Source organism: Podarcis erhardii, assembly GCF_964252035.2.
Source record: "Podarcis erhardii genome assembly, chromosome: 13".
Classification (NCBI taxonomy): Eukaryota; Metazoa; Chordata; class Lepidosauria; order Squamata; family Lacertidae; genus Podarcis; species Podarcis erhardii.
Window position 1 is genome coordinate 9,017,040 of NC_138502.1, and position 20,062 is coordinate 9,037,101.

At 48.3% G+C, this 20,062-nt stretch overlaps 1 protein-coding gene across 4 annotated transcripts in view; it reads left to right on the top strand.

Annotated features, from left to right (window-relative positions):
• ARHGEF15 (Rho guanine nucleotide exchange factor 15) overlaps window positions 1-20,062 on the top strand; it is a 57,683-nt gene that overhangs the window by 18,564 nt on the left and 19,057 nt on the right. For 3 of the 4 annotated variants that reach the window (XM_081835399.1, XM_081835398.1, XM_081835397.1), the window contains exon 2: window positions 19,281-19,729. In XM_081835399.1, coding sequence (XP_081691525.1) covers window positions 19,330-19,729 — 400 coding nt within the window. In that variant the 5' untranslated portion in view covers window positions 19,281-19,329. Of the gene's footprint in view, window positions 1-12,778; window positions 12,802-19,280; window positions 19,730-20,062 lie in introns of those variants that run through there. The other variant, XM_081835400.1, reaches the window with a different exon arrangement.

Below are 20,062 nucleotides of genomic sequence, written 5' to 3' on the forward strand. Positions count from 1 at the left end.
TTGCTCATTGGAACATCAAAGCCAGCAGTTTGAGGGGGTGGATCCTGTTCAGGATTTTCTGCGCCTTTCGTCTCCCCACCCACTCCTTGGCAACCATGTGGACGGGTGGGTCTAGCTGGGCTTCTTCGTTCCGTAGGCTTGGGAGAATCTCCTTTGGAGAAATGGATCTGGTCCCCGGGGTAGATTGGAAGCGAAGGACTAGGCTGGGTGGGATCCAGTCTTCCAAGTACATAGGCTTAGAGCAGGGGTCGGCAACGTGCGGCCCATGGGCTGGATGCAGCCCGCAAAGACCGTTTTACTGGCCCACGAGCCGCCCCTGAACTGGCGCAGCGTGGTGCGGGGACTTGCCGAGCGGCGCCAGAAATTGCGTCTGCGCATGCACATATATCAGAAATTGCACCTGCGCATGTCCAGACGCCGAAAATCACTTCTGCGCGGGCATGATTTTCGGCGTCTGGGCATGTGCAGAAGTGATTTCTGGCACCGCGGACATGTGCAGACGCAATTTCTGGTGTCGCACTGCGCCAGTCCAGCCCGTGAATAATCTCTGTGGGAGTGATTTGGCCCCTTCCCGGTAAACCTTGCTGACCGCTGGCTTAGAGCAATAATAATAATAATAATAATAATAATTTATTATTTGTACCCCGCCCATCTGGCTGGGTTTCCCCAGCCACTCTGGGCGGCTTCCAACAAAGATGAAAGATACACTAAAATGTCACATATTAAAAACTTTGCTGAACAGGGCTTCCTTCAGATGTCTTCTGAATGTCAGGTAGATGTTTATCGCTTTGACATCTGATGGGAGGGCGTTCCACAGGGAGGGCGCCACTACCGAGAAGGCTCTCTGCCTGGTTCCCTGTTGCTTTGCTTCTCGCAGTGAGGGAACCGCCAGAAGGCCCTCGGAGCTGGACTTCAGTGTCCGGGCAGAACGATGGGGGAGGAGATGCTCCTTCAGATATACTGGACCGAGGCCATTTAGGGCTTTAAAGGTCAGCACCAACACTTGGAATTGTGCTCGGAAACGTACTGGGAGCCAATGCAACACTTATAATGTTCTTTTTAAAGGTGGTAGGGAATCTGTGGACCTTCACACCTCTGGTCTCTCTCCATAATAGGCCACACCCCCTCCCCAGGAGACACCCCTCATCATTCTTGCTGCACACACTCCTCAGGTGCCTTTGCCTGGCTGGAATCTGTCCTTCAGCTGCGATCATGCCTTTTGCTCGCCTGGGTGGAGGGCCGTCTTTGAGCACACGTGTGTTTGTGTGTGTCTGTGGAAGCGCCTCTCCTTTGCATGGCTGTTCAGAGATCAATTGCCCCTCCCACTTCTGTCTCTGGCTCCACCCACCACTCACATGTGCCCCCCCCCCATGTTTCCCAAGAGTCCTTGAGCTGGAAAAGATTCTGCCCCATAGGGACCAATTCCACATTCACTTTCTGTAGAATCCTTTGTCTCCTCCCCTCGCAGGCTTTAAATTCAAGTGAAATTGGGGGTGGGGGGGGGTGAGAAGAGGAGAATTAACATCTCTGCCTTATTGCTGGCTGGATTACATGTGTTTTCTTAAGCCGCTCCCAAGGGAGGCTAGTTTGGAACTGGGAGCGTGAAAAGTCTTACAGTAATAGGAACGCCCCCACCCTCTCCAGAAATCTGGAGCAGAGGAAAAACTGAAGGGCTGGAATTAATTTGCCCAACTAAAAAGGAACATAGCAGTGAAAGGGTCTTCTCCTCCCCCCAAAATTAAAGTAGGCAACAGGGTATGGGGAATAAAATATGTCCAGGGTTAAAGAATGAGTGTTTCTCTCCCTTCTTTCCCCACACTTGCCAATTTCAGTGGTTTATTTACAAAGCTGCCTGCTTCATGTGGTCTCAATTTTGAATGATTCATCCGAGCAGTTTGATTTTTCAAATGAGAGAAGAGCCCATTAAACGAACACAATGACAGGACAGACTTTGGTCGCAGACAGGGAGAAAGTACAGTTTAGAGAGTTAAAAAAGGCAGGAATATGTGATGTCATCAAAAAAGAGTGCTTCTGAATACACGCAGAGTTGCCAAATATCTTGCCTTTTTAAATACACACACACACACAAATTTGTCCCAAAAAAGTAGACTTTAAAAGATTACTAAAGTGATAAATTGGTTATTGAAATTTCATGAAAGACAAGCACACACGGATAAAGAGAAAATCAGAGTAATGAAAAAAAGAAGAAAACCCCTATAATAAAATTAACGAAAAACAGCAACACAACCCAAAGTAGTACTGTAGTTCAGCACATTAGGAGTCTTTGGTTAAAGGAAAAGGTAAAGGACCCCTGACAGTTAAGTCCAGTCACAGGCAACTCTGGGGTTGCGGCGCTCATCTCGCTTTACAGGCCGAGGGAGCCGGCGTTTGTCCGCAGACAGTTTTTCCGGGTCATGTGGCCAGCATGACTAAGCCGTTTCTGGCGAAACCAGAGCAGCGCACGGAAACACCATTTACCTTCCCGCAGGAGCAGTACCTATTTATCTACTTGCACTTTGATGTGCTTTTGAACTGCTAGGTTGGCAGGAGCTGGGACCGAACAATGGGAGCTCACCCCATCGCGAGGATTCAAACCCCCGATCTTCTAATTGGCAAGCCCAAGAGGCTCAGTGGTTTAGACCACAGCGCCACCCGTGTCCCTAAGGAGTCTTTGATTACAAAGCAAAATAATTTAATTGGAGAAGAGATCGTACTGTGGCAAAGACACTTCCAGTGTCTTCCTGGTAGCAGAAAAATTGGGTTTGATTCAGGAGCCCAATTTTACCCAGCATAAGGGATACTGAGTAGTATAACTTCAACTTTCTCTAGGTTTGATCAAGTTATGCTCCGTTGGAATAATATAGCTAAATGGACTCTCCTCGTGTATTCCTGCTGTAAATAAGGAAGAGTTCTCTATGGGGGCTGATTTTTTTCCACCCTGCTGTAAACTAGGGGGGGGGATCCTCCTCTGTTAAACCTCTGTCCCACCAGCTCCTTAACCTGGTGTGAACCAGGTGTAATTCTGCTGGAGCCAGGAAGACTGTATGCACCTTACTGTTTATTCTGGCTTCAGTGTGTTGTTTCCACCACTGTTGTTGGAAGCCATGCTCAGTGGTACCTCGGGTTACAGACGCTTCAGGTTACAGACGCTTCAGGTTACAGACTCCGCTAACCCAGAAATAGTACCTTGGGTTAAGAACTTTGCTTCAGGATGAGAACAGAAATCGTGCGCAGGCGGCATGGTGGCAGTGGGAGGCCCCATTAGCTAAAGTGGTACCTCAGGTTAAGAACAGTTTCAGGTTAAGAACGGACCTCCAGAACGAATTAAGTTCTTAACCCAAGGTACCACTGTACACATGATGTTAGCCGTAGCCGTTCGATGTGTTTCCCCTCCAACCAGTTTCCAACTGATCTGAAAACGTAGGCCATGTTCGCTTTGGGGTTAAGCTGATGTCTGTACAGTGGTACCTCGGGTTACATATGCTTCAGGTTACATACGCTTCAGGTTACAGACTCCGCTAACCCAGAAATACTACCTTGGGTTAAGAACTTTGCTTCAGGATGAGAACAGAAATTGTGCTCTGGCGGCGTGGCGGCAGCAGGAGGCCCCATTAGCTAAAGTGGTGCTTCAGGTTAAGAACAGTTTCGGGTTAAGAACGGACCTCCGGAACGAATTAAGTACAGTGGTGCCTCGCAAGATGAAATTAATTCGTTCCGCAAGTTGTTTCGTCTTGCGATTTTTTCGTCTTGCGGAGCGTGGATTCCCTGGGTATTAACGGTTGTAAGAAAAAGGAAACAAACTCGCAAGACGTTTCCGTCTTGCGAAGCAAGCCCATAGGGAAAATCGTCTTGCGAAGCAACTCAAAAAACGAAAAACCCTTTCGTCTTGCGTGTTTTTTGTCTTACGAGGCATTCGTCTTGCGAGGTACCACTGTACCTACTTAACCCGAGGTACCACTGTACGTTTGAGGCAGCCATTGTACACAAACAGTGGACAACACATGCCCAGATGACGGCTTCATAAATTAGGAGTTAGCATGGAATTAGCATGGTGGTTTGCAGGGCTGGGGGAAACCAAACTGCTCATGCGGACTGGATGAAGACATGTCTGCCCCCCTCCCAGTCTGGTGTGCACAACAGCTTTCAAATGCAGCATGAAACACATGACCTCACTGTGTTTTTGTAGAATCATAGATTTGGAAGGGACCCCAAGGGTCATCTAGTCCAACCCCCTGCAATGCAGGAATCTCTGCTAAAGCATCCATGAAAGATGGCCATCGACCAGTGTGTACATAGCCCAACTGTCTGGCTTCTTTTGTTTTAAACCTGGAGTAACACTTAGTGACCATCAGTGCAATTGACTTTCACTGGGGTCGTTCACCAGAAAACAACTAATATGAGCTCTCTTGAACTAGCGACTTACCCTTTCTTCACTCAGTTGAAATCCTGGGATTTCACCCCTACTACCTCTTTTCGCTCTGGAATGAATCGTAAGGGCCTCTTTGCAATCATTCCTTTTTGGGGCGTGTAAATTTGGAGTAACTCTGAAGGATAATTCCCCCCTCACCTCTCCTCTCTCCCTTAACTCAACTGAACCCTACCTGCCTCAGAGGTTCTGTGTGTTTGGCTTTGTGGCCACGATTCTCACTCTGCCTTTCATCTTGGAGTAATTCTAGAATTTGTGGACATCCAGGGAAACCCAAGTACTTGTTCACACAGCATAATTTGCTCCCGCAAGAGGTAGTGATGGCTACCAACCTGGATAGCTTTAAAAGAGGATTAGAGGAATTCATGGAGGAGCAGACTACCAATGGCTGCTAGTCACAATGACTAAGCTCTACCTCTGTCATTAGAGGAGACCATATACCTCCGAATACCAGGTTCTGGGAATCACTGGTAGGAAGAGTGCTGTTGCACTTGCTTGTGGGCTTATTTCCACAGACAGCAGTTTGGCCACTATTGGGCCATTTGCCTGTTCCATCAGCATTCTCCTTATATTCTTAGGAAATCAGAAGTATCTGCTTTGCAGCTGATGAATACCACAGTTTTGTGACTCACCCTGGTGTAAGCCAAGAGTCAATGAGACAGAGTCTGTTCTTCCCCATTTCCTCCTTTCATTTTCAACTTTGGGGTAAACTTTGGTTTTCAAGAAGAAGAAGAAGAAGAAGAAGGAGATCTTTTTGTGGTCTGTGGACAAATCCCTCCCTTTATTCAGCTACTAGGTGTGGGCTGGGAGTGGTTGCAGGAGGCCTGGGGAACCCAATCAGGACAACTTTAAACTAAATACTGAGAGGGAGGGAGACAATATCACAGACGACAGAGTCAAACCTGATATTAGAGATAATACCTTCGTTGATATACAGGGAACTGAGGTGGTACTCCAGAAACCTTCTAAAGAAGGAAGCAGCTGGAGGGGATGGCTTATGGTCTCAGTTGTCTTTATACTAATGTCCAGAGAATGGGAAACAAGCAAGATGAATCTGAGCTCTTAATAGAGGATGGCAAATATGACCTAATAGGCATTACGGTGGTACCTCAGGTTAAGTACTTAATTCGTTCTGGAGGTCCGTACTTAACCTGAAAATGTTCTTAACCTGAAGCACCATTTTAGCTAATGGGGCCTCCCACTGCTGCTGCGCCGCCGGAGCACGATTTCTGTTCTCATCCTGAAGCAAAGTTCTTAACCTGAAGCACTATTTCTGGGTTAGCGGAGTCTGTAACCTGAAGCATATGTAACCTGAGGTACCACTGTACTGAAACCTGGTGGGATGAGACTCATGACTGGAATGTAGAAATTGAGGGGTATAACCTATTAAAAAGGAATAGACCAATCAGGAAAGGAGAAGTATGTAAAGGATATGTACAGTTGTGAAGCAGTGTTAGAAACTGATATATGAAAGTGGGGAGCTAAATGGCACCTTAAACCTCGGTAATGGGTACAACAACAGAATGTCTAGGCACACTTTTTTAATAGCAAGAATAAAAAGCTGAAAATGAACTGCAGCTAAAATCTTATTTTCATTTCTCACATGGTCTAGTCCTCACCTGAAGACTGCAAAAAACAAAGCCATGCTTTACCTGTCTGCCCCCCTAATATTCTTAAGAGAATCTCTTCTCCAGTCTTCAGAGAGTGACTGGAAGTGGAGAGGCAGAAAAACGTCCTCCTTTCCTTCCACTCTGCAGTTTTAATCTGAAATCTTAGGCGCAGTACTGCACCCAGAGCTCAGAAACGGCTCACGCTAATGAAATTCCTTGTCACAAAATGTGCCTAGAACAATGGGAGTTTTGAACGCTGTTGTGAAGAGATCCATGAGGAGCTGGCAAATGTGGATGAAGTAACTGTTAAGTGGATTTGTAGCTGGTTGACTGAACCCAAAGAGTGCTCACTAATGCTTCTTCATCATCCTGGGAAAAAGTGAGAAGTGGGGTGTCGCAGGGTTCTGTCTTGGGACCATTTATAAATGACTTGGCTGAGGGAATTGAGGGGATTTGCAGATGACACCAAACTGGGAGGGGTAGCTAATGCCTCAGGAGACAGAATCAGGACTCAAGATGACCCTAACAGATTGTAAAACTGGGCCCAAACTAACAAAATAAATTCCAATAGTTCACAGTTCAGGAGTACACTTGAAACTGGCATTGCTCTGGATTGACAAGTGGCAATAGCTTTGGTCAAGAGTCTATGAGTGTGCAGGTTCTGCTGGTGTGCTGGCATCATGGCAGATTTGGTCACAATTATGTATGCTGGTGAATCACACTGCCTAGGTAGATTTTTCAGGCCCCTGTCTGTATCTTTAGATGCCAGATAAAAACTTTATTGTTTTAATGGGCTTTTCAGTGTCACACTTTCAGAGAATTTGTTAGAGGCCTAAACAATATAAGGATTAGTAGTGGGGTTGCTGTGCAAAATCTGCCAGAATCTGAGATGCTGTTTTGCAAATAACAGGTTGCTAGCCCTCATTGATCATGGAAATAAAACTTGTTTGTTTGTTTGTTTTAAACCTGATGACAGTTTCATTTTGGTTCTTAGCTGCCTTGCCCTATTTGGGTTCAGAAAGGTGTGGTATTGATATTGCAGTCAGTAACTTGTCCATGGAACTCATTGCCACTGATGGGCAGGGGGACGTGGCTCAGTTCTGTTGGGTTGGTGAAGCAGACCCCTGCAGAGAGCATGACTGAAGTTTCTGCTCATCGGTTGGTAAGTGGAGAGTTCAATCCTGCTGGGTGCTACTTCACAAGTACTCTCCGTGCAAGAAATTCTGTGCTGAAGCAGGCCCCACCTCTGCAGGTGCCAGCACCGGCCATAAAAGTGGGTTGCTCCACCCACTTGTCAAAGTTATCTTCCCGGGTAGAGGGAGATAAAGATCTTGTTATGTATTGAAGTTATCACCCTGGCCACCAGGAGTATCATGTACAGTGGTACCTCAGGTTAAGTACTTAATTCGTTCCGGAGGTCCGTACTTAACCTGAAACTGTTCTTAACCTGAAGCACCACTTTAGCTAATGGGGCCTCCTGCTGCTGTCACGACGCCGGAGCCCAAATTCTGTTCTTATCCTGAAGCAAAGTTCTTAACCTGAAGCACTATTTCTGGGTTAGCGGAGTCTGTAACCTGAAGCGTATGTAACCTGAGGTACCACTGTATATAGTTTTCACTCAGGTCCACGTCAGTTACTTTAGGCGGGAAACCCTGGGTTGTTGTTGCTACAATGTTGATAGCCGGCTGCCTATAAAAGCAGGCCGGCTGAGCTGTTTGCTGTTCAGTTCTGTTCCAGCTTACAAATAAAGAGCTGCTTTGGAGAAATTGCTGCGTCGTCTGCTATGTCTACCCACTATTCAACAGATGTGGCCTGCTGGGCCAAAAATGTGTGCCCCCCCTCCAATATATCAGATAAGCACCTATGATTGCATAGGTACTGGCTCCTGTTTTTCAATTGAGAGAGAAGTGTATTCTGCAAATCCTAAGGGACTCTCTTTTCTTCTTTATTGCTTTACCTTGAGTAATACTAGTGGCTGAGTGGCACTAATAAATACGGGTTTAGGATGCTCTGCTCCTGGCTTTAGTAAAGCCCGGACTCGCAACTAGCAGATGCACAGTGTTTGCAGGTGATGGATTTTCCCATCATGCCTTGCTTCTAAACCTGCATGTGGCTTCTTGTTGGCTATTGTTGGAAGAAAGGCGATTAAGTGCATGGCAGCTCTTTCATAACGGCCTTAGGTCATGTCGGGAAACGCTGGAAATCCAGGATGCCCATTTTAAGAGCATTGTGTGGGCTTTTAAAGGGCTTTAAAGTGTTTTACTGAGCGGACCACATCTGGGAAGTGGCCAGAACCACTTGCCTCAGACGGGTTTGATGCTGACAGATAATTTTAAAGCAGCTGACTTTTTAGCTGGCGTTGTGCTCTGAACACACACACACGCACACATTAAGTTTTGTTGGGGTAATACATGCAGTAAAATGAGTGGATTATACCAGTTTATGCTGCAAGCGGGGAGGATTCCCTTTTTCTTTTTTTAAAAATGCTTCCCTGGATTTAAGAAAACCCAACAAACCACACACTCAGCACATCTGCATGCAAGTGGAAAAATAGTGTAGCTGGGAAAGCTGGAGTCTCACTGCTATCCTAGGCTTTTTGTTTTTTAAAATAGCAGATTGGTGTGTTTTTTTATAATGTGGACTCCCGCCTCCCTCAGCAACCATACCCTCCTCTTCACCTGCAGGCTAAGGTGGCACAGTCTGTTCTACCACCTCGCTCCACTGCTTGTGGAGAAAGTTGTTTCTTTCGCATTACATTTATTCCAAATTAGCGAAAGCAGGTGAACTGGTTGTTCCAGATTGAAAATAATGTGCTGTGATTGTATATAATCACTCAGAACAGTATTTTTTTTAAGTGAGGCGACCACAGCTGTACATGGAATTTGGGTCATAGAATAAGAGAATTGTAGAGTTGGAAGGGACTCTGAGGATCATCTAGTCCAACCCCCTGCAATGCAGGAATATGCAGCTCACCTGTACAGGGATTGAACCCGCAACCAATGGTGTTACCAGCATCACACTCTAGCCAACTGAGCTGTACAGTGGACGCTCGGGTTGTGAACGTGATCCGTGCGGGAGGCACGTTCGCAACCCGCAGCGCCGCATCTGCGCATGCGTGGGTTGCGATTCGGTGCTTCTGCGCATGTGCAAAGCGCGATTTAGCGCTTCTGCGCTTGCTCAACTGCTGAAACCCGGAAGTAACCCGTAATGGTACTTCCGGGTTTGGCAGGTCCGTAACCTGAAAAAACGCAACCTGAAGCATCTGTTTGACTATATATGACAGATAGATTTGTACGCAGGAAAAAAAAATCTAGTTTAGCAGGGGCAAAGAACAGGGGATGTAGGACTTTTTGTTGGGAAAATTGCACGGGGGGGGGGGAGGAGTTGCTGCTCTCCCCCACCCTGGTATAAAAAGCACAGCTTTTGCGCATAGATGGCCTTTTAGAAATGATAAGAAAACAATACTCTGGCAGTGCTGGCCGAACAACTGTTGCCCCGTCCCTGGTTGTTCGTTCCTTTTTTCCGAGCATTTCCTTTCCTCTGCAGTGAGAGGATGCTAACTAAAACCTCCTCGTTTCCTGCGTCCGGAAAGACGCATTTCCCTTCTCCATGGAAAAGGGTTGGAAAAGGGTAGGATCCATGAAGGGGCTGTGGCTTGGAAGAGCCAAGTCTCATCTGCAGGGAGCCTGTCTGCAGTTTCTCCAATAAGTCCTTGATCATTCCAGGTACGGATTCACTTCTCAGTTTTGCCTACCCTTTCTGATTCCTCCCTGGGGTTTTATCTGGTGGCTCCAAATTGCTGTAGAAGCCTGGGCTGCAGCGCTGTGTGCCTGTACGGTCCTGAATAATGAGGACTAGTAACTTGTTATCTGCAAAACGATATCTTTTATTCTGGCATTTCTGTGCAAAAGCCCCACCTCATGGCTGTTGCTTGTGTCTTGAGCCTTTGTTCAAAATGTAGAATCCTGCACCTGTGCTTTGCTTCTGGGAGGGAGGTGCCTGCCTCTGCATTTTGCAATTGCCAGTGATTTAACATTTTCACAGATAATACCAATTTGTGATATTTTTTGCCATGTAAAGTTATCTGGAGTGCCAGTGGGGTTGGAAAGGGGTGGCGTGTTCATTTCATTTATGTGGAGGTTTATTTCAAGCTGCTCAGGGAAGGGTATATGATGCTCTGCTTACGCGGCTACTTTATTCTTAACAACAACCCAGTGAGGTAGGCGAGGCTGAAAGAGAGGGGCTAGCACAAAGTCCACCAGTAAACCTCTTGTCTTGACTGACTTGGAATTTGAACCTGGGTCTCCTCAGTCCCAAGCTGCACGAGGAGCAGGAATTCAATAGGCAGAGTTTCTTACCGCATAGCATGTGGTTTGGACTTAGGTGAATATTGCAGCAGGTTTCTTGAAGGAGGAACATTGTGTAAAGCATGGGTGGTGCTGGGACCATACCTCTCAAGTCTTTTAGGCTGGTCCTCGGGACTCTTTCCAACTCCATTCCCCTTCCCAGCCACACCCTCTCCTGGTCCTTCTTCAAATCCTCCTCTGGTGTTTTTGCCTGACTGGACTGTGCTCTTGAACTATGAAAATTCCACTTGCTTTTCTAGATATGGGAATGTGTTTAGAAAGCAGCTGACCATACAAAGGCAAAATTAACTTTCGTTCCTCTGCCTACCTTTGCCTCTGACCCTGCCCATCCCTGACATGTGGCCCCCAGAAAGTTTTCCAGAAGGAAGGCGGCCCTCAGGCTGAGAATCTTGCTGCAAAACTGAAGAGAGCCCCCACCTTTTAAAGAAAACAAGCCACAGCTTTTTATTGGAGATGTAACAGAAGAGCTCTGGGTTGAGCTTCCATTTTGATATTTTGAGGATCTATCCCATTCTCAGCTTGCCCCACTTTTTAGGAGCTGCTGCCTTCTGGAGTGTGAACCTCCAGGGAGCTGTCACCTAAACAAGCCCTTGTCACTGCAGAGCTGGCTAGATCACTCCAGGTTTCTAGGGCATAGCCCAGATTTGAGGAGGGCGGAGGGCCTGCTTGCATCGGTTGAAGAATGGCTGTGGGATGTTGTCGGATGAAGGATGCCTGAACTGACTCTCCCTGTCCAGAGAATCTCTGAACATGCCTAGAATTCATTAGGAAGCTGTATTATACTGAGTCATGCCAGTGGCTCATCTGGTATTGTCTACACTGACTGGCAGAAGATTGTTTTCAGGCAGGGCTCCTGCCCAAACCTACCTGGAGATGCTAGGGATTGAATCTGGGAGTTTTAGCATGCTCTGCCTCTGAGTTTCCACCTTCTCAGAACAAAAGTGCTGCTGCCCAAATAGGGACCTGTTCCCTCAGTTTAAAAGTCTGAATCTCTGCCCAAGCTCTGACCATCTTGCTTTATTTTCTTCTCCTTCGGAAAGCAGGGCTCTCTGGTACAGTGGTACCTTGGGTTACATACGCTTCAGGTTACAGACGCTTCAGGTTACAGACTCCGCTAATCCAGAAATATTACCTTGGGTTAAGAACTTTGCTTCAGGATGAGAACAGAAATTGCGCACTGGCGGCACGGTGGCAGCGGGAGGCCCCATTAGCTAAAGTGGTGCTTCAGGTTAAGAACTGTTTCAGGTTAAGAACGGACCTCCGGAACAAATTAAGTTCTTAACCCGAGGTACCACTGTATTTAATTCTTAAAACGAGAGGTGTTGGGGTTTATACCCCATAATTGATTATGACTACGTTCTACTACAGTACCTCGTCTTAGAGACTGTTCCCAAAAGCCTGTTGTGTTGTCTGTAGACGGTGCAGTTTTGGCTACCTAAGGATCTTCAGTTACAGATAGGTAGCCGTGTTGGTCTGCCATAGTCAAAACAAAAAAATTCCTTCCAGTAGCACCTTAAAGACCAACTAAGTCAGTTCTTGGATCTTCAGTTTGCTTTCAGTATATGGGATCATTGTTATTATTTCTCACGGGCCAGGATGAGTTCCACCATTCGAAATAGGGTTCTGAGTATGATTGGGCCGTTTAGAGATAATTTGATAATTGTGTAGAAGCTGTTAAGTGTATGGTGGGGGCCAGCACCCCCAGAAACGTTTTCCGTTGTTCTGGAGGAAAGAGAAGCCTTTTTTATTGAATGCTTTCCCTCTCTCCACTCCCAAAACATGGCTGTGTCTCTCCTGGGAGCCTGGAATGGGGGGGGGGGGCTGCCATTGAAATGCTGAAGATTAGCTGCAAGGCAGGCAGCTTTGCAGCCTGTCAAGGGAGAGGAGGGAACTATAGCTGGGAGGCGCCTGGCTCCGGCCTTCCCCGGGGGACGTTGGCATGCGGCCGGTTGGCGTTGGATATGCGCTGCTCCTCAGCTGGTCATGCATGCTCTGCCTTCCCACCCCTGTCATCGATATGATGAGCGTGTGTAAGGAGGGGCTGAGAACGAGAGTTTTTGGACAGAATCAAGACGGAGGCTTTTCTGGCCAAGGGGGTGGAGAGAGAGGGAGGAAGGAGGCTCTGCAGAAGAGAATGGGGGCAGAATAGCCTCTCACTCCACCCCAGCAAAGCTTCTGTGCACTAAATGACTGCAAAAACTGCAGGCAGGAATTCAACAGGTGTGGAGGGAGCTTTCCTGTTGAATTTCTGGCCCCTCGTTGTGGCTGCAAAGGCTTGAAAGGCTTAGGTGGGGGGCAGCTGTAAGGTACCGGCTACGGGGTTGCTGTAGCAACCGCTGCACTCTTGCGGCCTACGCTCCTGCTGCTAAAGGGAGAGGCCTGCTCTTCTTCCCGAATGGTAATGAAGGAGGCAAATAAAGCAGGTCCTTTTTGAACAGAGAAGCAGAAGGGGGAACGTTTCCTTTCCTACTTCTGCCCCCCACCCCCACTCCGTGGCTTGTACAGGTTCAAGCCTAGACACAGCCTAAAGGGAATCTCAAAAAGATGTGAAGATGAAGCTCTGGCTTTGGGGAAGGGAGTCACGTGGTTTTCAGGGCAGACAGTCTCTCTGCAACCTTTCAGTCCACACTCAGTGCTTTAGATTGTAAAGCAGGAATCATGAACCTTTTATTTCAGCTCGAGGGCCACATTCCCTTCTGCACGAACCTCCTGAGGGCCACCAGTCCAGGGTAAGGCAAAAGGTGACAGAGCAACAAAGGTAAAATTTACCTTTGTTAAAGGAGGCTAGTTTCTACATACACTCGCACACTCCTCCCTTATCCTCCATCCAGCATTATTAGAAAACTTGGATGCATGTAAGGCAAAAACGCTCTGGGGTGTGTGAACCTGGGTTTTGCCTGGGGAGAGCTATGAGGGCCGGATAAAGACCTGGGGGGGGGGCACATTCGGCCCCTAGGCCCAAAGTTCCTGACTTCCTCTGCAGTCTTATAGTGCTGCCCAGAGGGTGTTTGTGGTTGGTCACAGAGAGAACAAGAGAGGCCCACAACTGAATCATAGAATTGTAGAGCTGTAAGGGACACCAAGGATCATCTAGTCCAGCCCGCTGCAATGCAGGAATGAGAAAGAGCAGAGCAGGCTGCCTTGAACCCGCCCTTGCTCACCCACAGACTGGAGTGCTCCTAGTTCAGGGAGCCAGACAGTCCTTCCCTCTTCCAGGATACTCCATTCCATTCCTGCTCCCTCCCTCCCATGATTTTCTCTCTCTTTTCTCTTCCCTTTAGTCCACACACAGAGGACTGATTTTTATTTTCATATGTATGAAAATATACGATTGGGGGGGTGGTATAGGGGAGGCCACGTTTTGGGGCCAATTGGGGAGAGGAGCTGTATTCAGATGTGTGTGGGGGGGAGGTTTCAACCTGCGTGACATTTTCTCAGCCTCTTGGAGCTGCTGGGGCTAAAGTTTTCTGGCACTTGATTTTAGGGCCCTATAGAAGCAGCAGGCCAAGCAAGGACTTTACACTGGCCGTGTTTTGGTTTGACGGCCACCGGTTGCCGACCAGTACCCCTCCAAACACACATACATCCTTTCTCTACAGGCCCATCCCCTTGCTTTCCTCCTTTGCCTCCCTTGCTGTTCTATTTCCTGACAGGCACAAAGCCTGATTTTCTCTACCCACATGGCGGGCCCAAAATACCCAGCAGCTGACATCCTTGCAACTGTCTCCTGAGAGACAGCTGTCCCAAATTCATTCCTGCCTCCTGCCTCCTCACCACCCCACCTCCCCGTCGCCAGTCCCCCGCCATGCATGTATGTGTGTGCATGTTTACATGTGTTCAGCGGCCCCTCTTCTGCTTGGCCGTGGTTTTGCAGCCGTCAGGTATGGGAACAGGTAAGATGAGGCTAGGAGAACAGACTGGAAGTCTGAAGCCTGCAGAGGGAGAGCATTGTGTGTGTTGTATGTGCGTGCTGGGGGATGTTTGAGGGTGTGTCCCTGTGTGGCAGGGTTTGGAATCGAGATCTAGACCAATTTTTTAAAAAAGGAACAGTCAGCCTGGGAATTAAATCTGCTGGGATGTGGGGAGGGGGGATTTTGGAGGGGACGACTGGCACATTCTTTCCAGCCCTGACCAGTTTTTGATCCAGGAGAGTTTATATGCAGCTGATAAGGGCACTCGCTTGGGCTCAGAAGTAAATAGAAGCTGTGGCATTGGATTTGAAATGAAGGGAATCTATACAGGGATATGTGCTCTCTGTAATGGTTCTCTCTGCCCCCCTCCACAATCTTCATTGAGGAATGCCAAAGTATTTAGTGGAGTCGGTGATGCAAGCTTACAGCAGTTGCACTAATAGTTTCTTTGGCATAGTTTTTGTTACCACTTCTTGGAGGGGGAGGGTTGAGCTATTCTGTCCTTGCTTGGCATCCTGACCATATAAACACTCATGCATTGAGTGCCCACTCCTGTATAACTTGAGATTTCACCAGTCCCTATATTCCTCCTCCCCAGGTATCTTTTGGAAATCATAAGGGCTACAAACTTGATGTGTTTTTGTGTGTGAGTGTGTGTGAGAGAGGGAGGGAGGGAGATTCTCATGGAAACACAGAAGTATGGAAGATTTACTCGATTGTGGGATGTTTGGGGTATGTTTTTGTGCTGGAGGCAGGGGCAGGGACTGAAGTGGGTGTCACGGTCTCTTTGGGTCAAGTAGCAACTGCTGTTTTGTGAGTTCCTTTAGAGAAACAGAAAAGCCCTGGAGGAAAAAAGGGTTACAATTTTTACTTGTCGGACAGCGGCGGGGGTGGTTTTGGTGGAATAGCAGCTTTGAGTGGGCAGGAAAGGTTTGGCCGAAAAATGGCTCTGAGTGGAAAGTCAAATACTCCTTCCCTTCCCACGGTCCCAGTAAGGACCAGAGTCTACTTCACGACCACCACTGTAACTGGTTGTGGTTGACATGTCATTATGCCATGCATGAGTACTCCTTCAGATGCTGTTGGACTACAACTCCCATAATCCCTGACTATCAGCCATGTAGGCTGGAGCTGATGGGAGTTGCATTCAGTTCTATCTGGGCAGGGGCATCATGCTGGCCACTGCTGATGCAACTGCAATGCATAGCCTGGTCATTTTCTTATTTATTTATTGCATTTATATCCCACCTTTTTCCTCTAAGGAGCTCAAGGCATACATAGTTCCCCTCCTCCTCATTTACCGTATTTTTCGCCCTATAGGACGCACTTTTTCCCCTACAAAAATGAAGGGGAAATGTGTGTGCGTCCTATGGGGCGAATGCAGGCTCTCGCTCTCCAGGCTTCAGGAAGCTATCCGCAAGCCGTGGGAGCCTGCGGGAGTTCCTGCCGGGCTCCCAAGGCTTGCGGACAGCAGCCTGCAGCCCGAAACCCGGGGAGCGCAGCGGAGCCTGGGGGGAAATAATTTTTTTTCTTTATTCCCCCCCCCCCAAAAAAAACTAGGTGCGCCCTATGGGCCGGTGCACCCTATAGGGCAAAAAATATGGTAATCTCCACAACAACCCTTGTAAATTGGATTAGGCTGAGAGGCAGTGACGGGCCCAGGGTCACCTGGTGAGCTTCATGGCTGAGTGGGGATTTGAACCCTATTCTGCGAAATCCTACTCAGACAAGGGCTCTTCGAAGTTGGGCTTTGTTTTTGTGGGTTGTATTCTGCAACACATACCATTGGTGCAATATTAGTGCATCAGTGGTGGATTTATTCTGGACCATCTCCATAAGAACCTGCTGTGTGTCTGCACGTCATTCCACTTTATGAGTTATTCTGCGATTCTTGCCTCGTGCTTTTTGACTTTATTGCCGCCTAGAAGCCTGCAGGCTTCTCGCAGGCATCTGGTTAGCCACTGTGAGAGCAGGATGCTGGACTAGCTAGGCCATTGGCCTGATCCTGCAAGCACATCTTATGTTTGCTCTTGCTCCATAGAGCAACGAAAGGAGGGCCAAAATATAAAACCAGAGCATTTGCAGTATGAAAAGCTGCAGGGTTTCAGCAAGATACACTGAAGTCGTATCTCTGCCCTGAAACCTCTGCAGCCACAAAACAGGGTCACGTATAAACTCTCCAAGCGCAAAATGTCAAGAACGCACAATAAAATGGATGTCTGATCTTTTCCATGCTCCTGTTTTACCTAAAATAGGTGGAGTTGCCATCCCCCTTTGCTGCTTGCCTCAGGGTCAGACTAACAGCCTCCCCTCCTCCATTTCCTATGACTTGCCTCTTATTTTATCTCCAAGTTCCTTGGGCAGCCTCTGGCCAGGCTGAGCAGCCCTGTTGCGGTCAACTCCCCCAGCTGGAAGTATGAGAGCCACACCCGGGAGTGCGCTAGCCAGGCTGGAGGGCCTGTTCTGGCATCTGGCCCTCAAAGGGGGGGGGGGGTAGCATTTAGAGCCGGCTGGGCTGCCTCGTGTTTCAGCTCCCCAGAGGGCAGGATGCTCTGCCTGCGTGCAGAGCAGAAACGAACGAGGTTGTGGAGGCCCAGTCCAAGCGATAGATGACGACAGGGTTTTGGGCAAGCGCTGCCAAGACCTCGCATATGACTCTGGAATGCTTCCGGAAGGAAGCCTGATTCAACCGGACGCCCAGAACTTTTATCCTGAACCGGGGTTGAGGGGGGGTTGACACAATCCCTCCTTTAAGCTGCTGCTTTGCCTACAGGGCTCTTGCCTCAGCCTCCCATGAGCGAAAAGCTGTAGCTCTGTGGCTGAGCGCATGCATGTCGTGCCAACGACACCCGTTTCAATCCCTGGACTTGAGAAAGGCCCTGGTCCAAAACACTGGAGAGAGTTGCTGTCCGTCTGTGTGGGAACAGGGGCAGTCAACATAGTGTCCTCTGGATGTTGAGGACTACCACTCCTATCAGCCCCTGCAAGTGTGATAAGTGGTCAGGGATTATGGGTTTTGTAGTCCAGCAACGAGCAGGAGGGCAACATCTTTGCCACACCAAGTGTGCACACTCCCAGTTGCTTTGCATCCAGTGTATTCCCATTGGTGGTTTGGAAAGTGATGTTAGCCGCAATCCATATCTATCCTATTGTTTCTTATGAAATAGTGTGTTTCCCCTCCAAAAGCAGCTTCAATCCGAATTGAGGAAAAGAGCTACCTAGCTGTATGTGTACATAGCCAGTATGATTCAATGATAAAGCAACTTCCCATGAATATATACTGCTAGTAGCCTTTGTGGGACAGTGTAAATTGGGGCTGGTAGACCAGTATGTGCCCCCTCCTTCCCCAAGGGGTCCAGGGCCCCTCCAGCTTCTTAAACTTAGCCTTGACCCATGCCTGTATTAAACAGAATGATGTGACTGAGTCACGAGATGGTGTAATGGACTGTGCTGGCTACAATTGCAAGTGAAATGGGATACCATTTGTGAATCCTTCCCTTATGCTAAAACAAACAAGCACTTTCTGCAAATAAAATAATGTGTGTGCATCGGGGACAAAGGCTCCATTCTAGCCTGTTTCTGACTTTGCTAATTCTCCCGTTTGCAGAGAGGCTTTTGAAAAAACAACACGAGAGAGCATTAAAAAAGCGATTGCCTCCTTCCGTCTTAAGTGGCACAGTCTATTCTACTGTTGTTTCAGAAGGGTCCCCACTCTCTATATACAACCAGCTGACACTTCCTTCTACAGAGTTGCCATCTACAGAGTTACTCCATTGGTCCATCCAACTCAATATTGTCTACTCTGACTTGACATCAGCTGTCTGTCGTATCAGGACATTCCCAGCCATACCTGGGGAAGCCGAGGATTGAACCTGGAACCTTCTGAGTGCAAAACAGAGGCTCAGCCGATGAGCTACCACCCTCCTTAAGTGATAGAGCAGGCTGAGCCACTTCTGATGGTGGGGATCCAGTCTTTTGAATGCTTTATGAGCAAAACACACAAGACTTTGCAGCAAACATAAGATGAGCACGGCAGGGAGTGGTCTGAAAGTGGTCAATGGCTTCAAGTTACAAGGAAGGAGATTCTGACTAAACATCAGGAGGACCTTTCTGACAGCAAGAGCTGTTCAATAGTAGAATGGGCTCCCTCAGGAGGTGGTGGATTTTCCTTCCCTGGAGGCTTTTAAGTGGAGGTTGGATGGCCATCTGTCCTGGAAGCTTTAGCTGAGATTCCTACATTACAGAGGGTTGCCCTAGATGATTGTTCCAAATGTACAGTTCTATGATTTCATTCGCTTAATGTGAGGAAGCATTTAAAAAAATGCAAGTTGCCCCCGGGCAGCCTGTCAGGCTGAAAAATGTTCCCTCACCCCTGCCTTTATTATTATTTTACTGTTGTTAGCCGCTCTGAGCCCGGCTTCGGCTGGGGAGGGCGGGATATACCACATTTTTCGCTCTATAAGACACACTTTTCCCCCTCCAAAAATTAAGGGGAAATGTGTGTGCGTCTTATGGAGTGAATGCAGGCTTCATGGCTTCAGCGAAAGCAACGCGAAGCCTCCGGAGCGCAGCAGGAGTGCTCCCGCTGCGCTCCGGAGGTTTCGTGTTGCTTTTGCTGAAGCCAGGAGAGCAAGAGGGGTTGGTGCGCACCGATCCCTCTTGCTCTCCTGGCTTCGCTTCACTGGAGAGGCGCTGCGCAGCTTTCCTTCTCTGCGCAGCGCCCCTTCAGCAAAGCGGGAGGAGAAATGGAAGGAGCTCCATTTCTCCTGCCGCTTCGCTGAAGGGGCGCTGTGCAGAGAGGGAGAGAATTTTTTTTTCTTGTTCTCCCCCTCTAAAACTAGGTGCGTCTTATGGTTGGGTGCATCCTATAGAGCGAAAAATACGGTAAATAAAATTCTGTTATTTGTTATTATTTAGGCTTCTGCTTGATTGTGTCTGCCTCTCGCTCTCCCTCCCCCCCCCCCAGGAAATGAAGTCGTGGCGGCAGTGCTGCGGATGACCCACCCGCTGTGAAGATGTCCTCCATGGACCCTCTGCCTCCGGCGACCCCTCCAACCCAGAAACCCACGCGCATCATTAAGCCCCGCCCACCCACCAGGCCACGACCGTACTTGCCCCCCAGGCCGGACTCTGCCAGGCTGAGCCGTGGACCAACCCCACCTTTGCCCCCAGAGGGCTCCTCAACTGAGGTTGCCAACGATGGATCCTCTAGGTCGGCTGATCCCCCCTGCAGCCAACAGCAGCAGCTCCACAAGCTGCAGAACTCTGGTGCCGTTCGCAAAATCGTCGTGCGCTTCAGCCACACGGAGAAAGAAGAGGCTGGGAAGCCGGCTCAGCCTGCTGTGAACTGCAGCCAGGTGCCTGTCACCGAGAATGGGGAAGAGAAGATATCGGAGGGGAAGGAGGGGCAGTTGGGTAAGTGAACTTGGCTATAAGGCTATGTGGCTGTTTGTGGCTTCCTTCCCTATTACCGCATTGGCCTGAATATAAGCCTCACTTTTTTTCCAAATTCTGACCATGAAAAGTTAAAAGTGTGGCTTAAATTTGCTACCTTACAAAAATTGGCTTTTACAATATTGCTGCTGAAACAGACATATGGGTGTGAGTGCCTGCGGAATTTTAAGGGAGCGGCTTATATTCGGGTACAGCGGTACCTCAGGTTACAGACACTTCAGGTTACAGACTCCGCTAACCCAGAAATAGTACCTCAGATTAAGAACTTTGCTTCAGGATGAGAACAGAAATCGC